General features: G+C 57.7%; 1 protein-coding gene across 2 annotated transcripts in view; it reads left to right on the top strand.

Annotated features, from left to right (window-relative positions):
• Positions 1–2,408: 2,408 nt before the first annotated feature.
• Positions 2,409–8,480, top strand: part of Slc27a1 (solute carrier family 27 member 1) — a 17,866-nt gene continuing 11,794 nt past the window's right edge. The window contains exons 1-2 of one of the 2 annotated variants that reach the window (XM_004647390.2): positions 2,409–2,626; positions 3,891–4,058. In XM_004647390.2, the coding sequence (XP_004647447.1) occupies positions 3,892–4,058 (167 nt within the window). In that variant the 5' untranslated portion in view covers positions 2,409–2,626; position 3,891. Of the gene's footprint in view, positions 2,627–3,041; positions 3,173–3,890; positions 4,059–8,480 lie in introns of those variants that run through there. The other variant, XM_023707621.1, reaches the window with a different exon arrangement.

The following is an 8,480-nucleotide window of genomic DNA, read 5'->3' on the forward strand; positions in this document are numbered from 1 at the left end:
GGTGGGCTGAGCTGGCCACACACACACACACACACACACACACACACACACACACACAAATAAAAAATAAATGTTAAAATTAAATACATTAAAAAAAAAAAAAAGCTGTAGTCCACACAGGCCCCACAGTAACAGGGCATTTCACAGCCCACCCATCTGTCCACTAGATGGCAGCAGCAACTGCCACACATGACCCGCAGTGCCACATAATGTGAACGTTGCCAGGGTCCCCACGGGGCAGAATCGGTCCCTCTGAACGGTGGCTCTGCAAAACAGTCCATGGTGTGACTACCATCAAATGTGGATGGGACCTGGTTTGGGAAAAGGGGTCTTTTAAAGATCTTCAGATCAGCCTCCTCCTCCTATTATTGGCATGCATCATAAACCCAGTGACAAGTGTCCTTAGAGAAAGAGAAGCCGGTGGTGGTGGCACACACCCATACTCCCAGCACCCCAGAGGCTGGGGCAAGATTGCAAATTCAGGTGCAGCTAGAGGAAAGTTAGCTAGACCCTGTCTCAAAATAAAGTAATGAACGAATAAAGGTTTGGAGATGAAACTCACGGCAAAGTCCCTGGTTCAGCCGCAAGGACAAAGACAGAGACAGGGAGAGGACAGGGGAGGAGCCGAGAAGGAGATGGAGCTAGGAGATGGAAGAGGAAGTGGCCTCGTGAGCATCAGAGACAGGGAGGGCGTGACAGCCGGAGTCACCTGATCTGGCAGGGCACGAGGGACCTGGCCACGGCCTCCTAGGGGGCCTTGTGGGTGCACACTGATGTCAGTGTGCAGAGAAGCTGTCCCTGCTATCTCAGTGCCTGGGCTGTGGCACTTTGTCATAGTGACCTGGGACACCCATGTCCCAACTGCTCCCATCACGGGACAGGATGTACCCTTTCCCCAAAATACTCAGGTCCACAAGCTCAAAATCCCTGCGTGGCCTTGGAATTCATTCCAGCTCTGCCTGCTCGGGACCCCTCTGCTGTGGCCAGCAGTACACCTGAAGTCTGGTGCACAATGCACAGGCAACCCTGGAGCTTGAGATGGTCTCTCCTGTCAAGGAGCAGGGTTTCAGTACCTTGTCTGAGGTTCGTGGGGATGCCTATGTGGGGAAATCTGTTTTAAATTTTGAGACAGGATCTCACTGTGTTGCCCAGGCTGGTCTGTCACTGGTGCTCCTCCTGCCTCGGCCTTCAAAGTCACTGGGACTGTGGGTGTGCATTGTGTGCTTGTGTGTGCACCGCTGAGCACATGCCTACATGGCACACAGCCTGGGGTACATCCCGGCCCCAGAACTGGGAATTTTGTATCCTTCTTAAAATACACACGTGTCCAGGATCCCAGCACTGGGGAGGCTGAGGCTGGAGGATCACCATAGGTACAAGGTCCACCTGGGCTATGTAGTGAAATCCTGTCTCAAGAAACAACACCCCCGCCCCAATAAAAGAGGAAGAAAAAGCTTTTTTATTATGGGTGGAGGACGAGGAGGTAGGAGAAAAACAGAGTCGGCAGGCCGGCTATGTCTTAGTACATGGGGTAGGAGGTGTAGCAGGGTCAAAGAGGGAAGAGGGCAAAGGGAAGGAGGAGGAGCAGTTCCCAGAAGAAGAAGGGAAGGGGTAGGAGAGGAGAGGGAGGCAGGGACACAGAGCCTACGTTTGTAAATGAATGGGTCTCACTGATGGGGGCCTGTGTCTGCTCAGCCTCTCTTACTTTTTCTGTACCAGGGATTGAACCCTGGCCCTTCACCCATTCCCTTTTAGTTTCTATTTGTTGTATTAAGAAAGGATCTTAGGGCAGGCACGGTGGTGCACACCTGTCATCCTAGCACTCAGGAGGCTGAGAAAGGACTATCGTTGCAAGTTCAAGACCAGCCTGGGGCCAAAGAGTGAGCTCAAGGCCAGCCTGAGCCACGTGGCAAGACCCTGTATCAAAGGAGAAAATAAAGAGAGAGACTGAGCGTGGTGGCACGCATCTGTAATCCCAGCGCTTGGGAGGCTGAAAATAGGAGGATCACCACAAGAGTCTGATCTGTGTAGTGAGACCCTGTACTGAATACATTAAGAAAAAGAAAGAATCTTGCTAAATCACCAGCTCGCCATTCTCCTGCCTCAGCCTCCTGGAGCGCAGGCTTCACAGGCCTGGCTGGCACTACAGTGGTCTCTGCCCTCGGTTTCTGTACTGAAAAGTGGGCTGACCCTAACCGCTCCAGGGCAGGGAAGCAGCTGTCCTGTCCTGGCTGCTCCCAGCCGAGAAGGAGAAGGCGGTGCGGGTCAGCCTGGCTCTGGGCCTGTCCCCACGTACGTCCCCTCCGGCCCCCCTGCACCGGGCCGTGGTGGGGACCAATGGCAGCGGGGGGTGGGAAAGCCGCCCGGCCCTATCCTCCGTCCCGCGGCCCTGGAAGCTGGCCCTGGCCCCTTCCCAAGGAGGGTACAGGGAAGGTCGGCCAAGCAAGCGGGCAGAGCCGGCCGAGTGGGCAGGGCGGAGGGACGGGGAGGGCCCGAGGCAGCCGGGGTCCCACTGGGACAGAGCCGCAAGCGGACCCGCAGCTCGGCGGGGTGTGCGGTCCCTGCCCGCCCCCGCATCCCGCTCGGCTTCCCGCCCGCGCCCAGCCCAGGGCCTGCGAGCGCTCAGGTCAGTCCCGAGGCCTAGGCCCGGAGCGCTCTGGGGCCCTGGCGGGACCGCAGTCGCGCACAGGTCCGGTGGGCGCTGGCGGGGCAAGGCCCTGCTCCGGGGCGGCCAGCCTGGCTCTGGGCCTGTCCCTGCGAACGTCCTCCGACCGACGACCGCTGGGGCTGGCTACGCAGCCGGTTGGGGCTGGGATCCAGCAGCCGCAGGGGCCTCCGGGTGTGCGATTAGGCCCCCAGCGGGTGTTGAGGACCCGGAAGCTTGGGGCTTGGCTTCTGCACAGGAGGGGAAGGAATCCGATCCCGGAGCGCGCGGTCCAGAGCCAGCGCCCCAGGACCACGCCCCCGGGGACCTGGTGAGCTCGCTGCGCACGCGCCCCGGCAGCGGCGGAGGCCCGGTTGCCCCGGAGACGGCGGCCATCCTCGGCGGCCGTTCTAGCACCGGCACTCGTTGGTCGCGGGCTCTCTTGCCCGGAACGGGAGCTCTTTGTGGTCGCAGCCTCCGGAAGGGGGCCGGCTTTGCTCTGCGGGAAGAGGTGCAAGAGCTGGACAGGTAGGAGGCGCAGTCCCAGTGGGGCCGAGGCTGCGAAGTTAGAGTGCCACGCTCCTCCTAGTGTGACGCCTGCGCCCCGGACTGAACGCTAGCCCCTAGGTCTGGCGCAGACTCGCGACCTTCCAGCGTTTGGGGGCGGGGCTCGAACGGGTGTGGGCGGGATCAGCTTCCGACGGGAGGGTCTCGCTCAGGGGCGGGGCTTCGTGGGCGGAGCTGAGGGGGCGGGGCGGGGAGCTGCGAGAGTGTGGGGCCGACCCGGGGCAGTGTGGGAGTGGAGGCGGAGTCGGGACAGGGGCGGCAGGGCACGGCCTGGACAGGTAACTGAGTAGAGCCCGGTTCTGTGGCTGCGAACCAAGTAGAACCCAGGCTTTCGCGCTAAACTGTGTGATGGGGCTCTGAGCCCAAGGTCAAAGCTTGGAAGTGGGTCTAGCAGTGACTGACATATGCAAATAGGCCTGGGGGAGGTTCCTGTTAGAATGGTTAGCATGAAGGCGGGGCTCGGCGTTGGGGGCGGAAGCTTCCAGGATAAAGCCAATCCCAGGCTTGGGGCGGGCCTTGTTGCTAGTAAACTAGTTTAGGATAAGCAGGGGGCGGAGCGTTGCCGAGTGGAGGGTGTGGCCAGGTGGGGCTAGCCCGGAGCTGGGCGTGCCGCGGCGAGCCGGGCGGAATCGGCGGGGTTGGCGGCAGCCGGCGGGTCCTAACGTTTGTGTCTCTTCAGGATGCGGTACCCGGGCGCGGGTCCGGCCTCGCTGGCCTCGCTGGCGCTGCTGTGGTTGCTGGGCCTGCCGTGGACCTGGAGCGCGGCGGCGGCGTTCGGCGTCTACGTGGGCGGCGGCGGCTGGCGCTTCCTGCGCATAGTCTGCCTGACTGCGAGACGCGACCTCTTGTGAGTGTCTTGCGGGCTGACACGGGGTGGTGGTGGTGGGGCACCCTGGGCCTTCCGAGTGTCCCGGATCAGGGGCTGGGGCCGGGGCAAGGCGGGGCAGAAGGGGAAACAGGGTGGGCTCTGGGGTTGTAGGTGAAAGATTGGGAGTCCTTGTAAGCTGCAAGTGATCCAGGCCTTGGGGGCTGCTCTGGAGCCTTCGGGGTAGAAACCTCGAGGTCTCCGGTAGCTGGTGACGTCCTAAGAAGCTCCCTGGGCGCTCGCAGTGTGGCACAGGTCGCTGGGGAGGGAGTACCAGTGTCTTGGGGTCACTTTAGGGTTGGAGTGTCACACCCATTTTAAAGATGAAGAAACTGAGATTCACAAACTGCACCTGGGCTTTGTGAAACTTCCAGATGGCATGCTTCCTTACACACACACACACACACACACACACACACACGCATCTTTCTGATGTTAGAGTTTTATGCCTACTCCAGGTCTCTGACCTTCGTCCTGATGGGTCAGCCTCTCTGGATTCAGGAATGCCAGGCGGAGGAGTGCAGCTGGCTGCGGGGTGTGTTTGGTTGTCCAGGCACAGCCTCAGGGAAGGTGCTGCTTCTGCCTGTGCTCCCTCCCTGCCCTTCCCAGGGAGGCCCCTGTCTTGGAGCCAGGGGACTACAGAATTCTCTTAAGCTGCCCTGGGGGGCTCTGTGTGCTGCTTCTCTACAGGAAATTTGGTTTCAGCTGATGCCCAAGGCCCTACCAGCCCACTGTGTCTCCTGCCACTCCTGTGCCATAGGGCATCGGTCTCCAGGTTGCCTCTGTGCCAGCTCCCTTTGTCAGGAGCATTCAGTGCCTCTGTTGGTGGTGATGATGCGACACCTTTTGGGGAATCTCTGCTGCATTTTCCACCTCAGCACACTCGGGGGCTCCTTGGCACCTTAGCAGCTAACCCGCACTCTCACACATGTCCTGCAGCGTCCTGCCCATGTCCCCAGGCTCTCCCTCCTTTCTCTCTTCCTGCTGACTGTGCACAGCCCCATTCCAGCCCCAGGACCCTTGCACCTTCAGTCCCTCTGCTCTTCACTTCCTGTTTTGGTATCGCCTCCTCTGAGAGCCCTCCTAGGACTTTTTCTGCTGTCCCCTTCACGCCTGTGACAAAACGGGCACTCCATGTGAGTAGCTGCATGTCTTCCTGCTGTGCTGAGCTTTTGCAGGTGTCACCTCAAGGAGCAATCCCAACAGTCCCCGGTGTGCAGCACCTCTTTTCTTGCCCCCAAACAGCAAGCTGTGGCACAAAGTCATGCTATTGTAATTTGTCTGGGTCACAGCTCACAGGGCAGGGCAGGCAGCACGGCCCAGCACATGTCTTGTAGCTCCTGAAGGCATTGGCCACCTGTGTTGTTGGTGGGTCTGCTCTATCCCTTTTCATTTTTTGTGTTTTTCTTTCTCTGGCACAGGACAGGGTCTCACTGTGCAGTTTAGGCTGATCCTGAACTCACTGTGTAGTCCAGGCTGGCCTCAAACTCATGGCCATCCTCGTGTTTCAGCCTCATGAGTGCTGGGATTACAGGTGTGTGCCACCTCACCTGGCTTTTTAACTCCTCCAACACTGTGCCCCGGGCACAGCTAGCAGTCATGTCCTCCTTGGTGCCACTGTGGGTTGGCAGATTTGGACTTTGTCTACTGCAGGACCCACCCTGACTCCTCTCTGCACCCCAACTCTGGCCCATGGCCGCCGAGGACATACCTGCCCCTGGGTCCCCAGTGAATCAGGTCCCCTCTATATCCCTGATGTAATTCTGTGCACTCATCCATGGGACAGCCTGGATAGTGGCCCAGGGTCCCTGTCCCCTGTGCTTGGTGTCCTGGATGATCCCCACCCATAGTGCCAGGGAACAGAAGAAAAGAAAGAGATGGACCGGCTGGGCCCTGTGGTGCAGTCTGGCCTCCCAGCTACACAGGAGCCTGAAGCAGGAAGATTGCAAGTTTGAGTGCAGCCTGAGCACCGTGGAGAGAATGGATCTCAGAATTTAAAAAAATAAAAGGGCTGGGGTGCAGCTCAGTGAGAGTGCTTGCCTACCATGCACAAGGTTGTGGATTTAATCCCCACAGTGGGGAGAGGAGACACCGAGAGAGCGACAGAGAGAAAGAGATGGACTGACAGACAGACAGACAGAGACAGCAGAAAGAAACGGGAAAAAAGAAGCAAGCTATGGGTGGTCCTTCTGAGCTTAGGTAATAAAGAGACTGTGGCTCCCAGCGTGGCTACAGTTGCTCTGGTCACTAAAGTGGCTTGCACAGGCTTCCCAGTACCAGGCGTTGCTCACAGCCCTGTAAAGAGAACTGTTGGCTGGGCGTGATGTCACACGCCTCTCATCCCAGTTACTGGACAGGCTCAGGCAGGAGGGTGGCAAGTGTGAAGTCAGTCTGAGCAATGAGAGCTTGTCTCAAAAAGAAAAAAAAAAACACCAAAACCAGGGCTGGTGAGATGGCTCAGTGGTCTAAAGCACCTACTTAGAACAAGCTTAGCAAAGCACAGGGACCGGGGTTCAATCCCCCAGCACCACATGCCAACCAGCCCCGCCCCCTGGTGGGCTGAGCTGGCCACACACACATAAATAAATATTAAAAAAAAAACAAACCCAAAACCAACAGAGAAAACACAGCTGTGGATACAGCCCAGGGGTGAGCTCTCACTCAGCATGTCTGAGGCCCTGGGCTCCCTCCCCAGCGCTGCAAACAGAAAAACAGAAGAGATGCTTGCTAATCCCATTTTGCAGATGGTAAACTGAGGTACAGAGTGAGGTCATTTGCCTGGGAGCACATTCCCAAGGAGGTGTTGGCCTCCTGAGTCTGTGCTCTTAGCCACTGTGGAGTGTTGAATTTTCTTGGTGTGTGTGTGTGTGTGTGTGTGTGTGTGTACGTGTGTACACGTGTGCACGTGCCCAAATTGCTGGGGATGGAACACACGCTCAGGCTGGACTTGAGTTCACTTTGTAGCCCAGGCTGGTGTCAAACTCACAACCATCCTCCTGCCTCAGCCTCTTAAGACCTGGAATTACAGGTGTGCACTATCACAACTGGCTCAGACTCTAGTGTGAGACAGGGTCCTGTTAAGTCATTAGTACTTGCAGTCCTCCTGCCTCAGCCTCTCAGTGTCCTGGGATTCTGGCCAGCCGGCCTGCACCACCACACCAGTCCAGCAACTCTGGGCTCCCTCTTCTGCTGCATGAAACACAATCCCATCTGCCCTTGTTGACTTCCTCCTGCTGGAGTCCTGGGACACAGGATAAAAGGAGTGGGCCGAGAGGAGGCCGGGAAGGGCCGCAGACAGTGGGCTCTTTGTGCACTGGGAAGGGGCAGCTGGGTTGCTGCCCAGGGTGGTGCTCGGGCCCATGGCTGGAACCCAGCTCTGGAATCCACTGCCTATGGGTGGCTGGCAGGGGATGGGGCAGGAGGGGCTGGTCCTGGCTCTCCAGTTCAGTGGGATGTGCTTCCTTTTCCTGGCTGTGGTCCTGGTGAAAGAGCCTTGCAGTAGAGGCTGCTTCCTGTGGCCACCAGCTGTCACTTTGTACCCTGTGGAGTCCTCGGCCACTAACCCATTTATGCACAGGGCGCCCTGGGAGCAGGAACGGGCATGCAGTGGGGCTTGGATGTGCTGGAAGTGCAGGCTTGCTGGCTGGAGCCCCTGGCTGGCCCAGAGCACGGCTCTGCCTCCTCCCCCTCCTCCCCTTTGCCCCCTCCTTTTCCTCCCCCTCCCCCCATCCCCCTCCTCCTAGCTGGGCCCTATGCCTCTCCTAGGAGGCCAGCACAGAGTGTTTTACACTGTTACTTACTACTTTTAAATTTTTAAATTTGCCGTATCCTCAATGGAACCCAAGACCTTTTCACTGAGCTATGTCACCAGCCTTTTTTATTTTAAATTTTGAGGCAGGGTCTCACTAAGCACTATGTTAGCCAGACTTGACTCAGCTTTGGGACCCTCCTGCCTCAGCCTCCTTGAGTGCTGCCATGCCCAGCGTACTTATTTTTATAATACAGGTAATAGTATCCCTTGTGTGGTTTCGCTTTCTGTGGCTTGGTTACCTATGGTCAAATCCATTCGGAATGGGTATTAAAATCTTAAAAATTCTCTTGACTCTCAAGAGGGGCCACCTTCAGGTTTCAGGGTGGCCCCGTGGTGAGCGTTCACCCAATCTTCATAGTTCTAGGTTCCACCTCCAGCACCTTGAGAGTAAGAAACACAATACTGCAGAAAAGAAAAAGCAGGGGCTGGTGAGATGGCTCAGTGGTCTAAAGCACCTAATTAGAACAAGCACAGGGACCACGGTTCAATCCCCCAGCACCACATGCCAGCCATCCCTGCCCCCTGGTGGGCTGAGCTGACCACACACACAACACACACACACACACACACACACACACACACACACACACACA

The sequence above is a fragment of the Octodon degus genome, unplaced genomic scaffold (genome assembly GCF_000260255.1).
Source record: "Octodon degus isolate 3935 unplaced genomic scaffold, OctDeg1.0 scaffold00304, whole genome shotgun sequence".
NCBI classification, from domain to species: Eukaryota; Metazoa; Chordata; class Mammalia; order Rodentia; family Octodontidae; genus Octodon; species Octodon degus.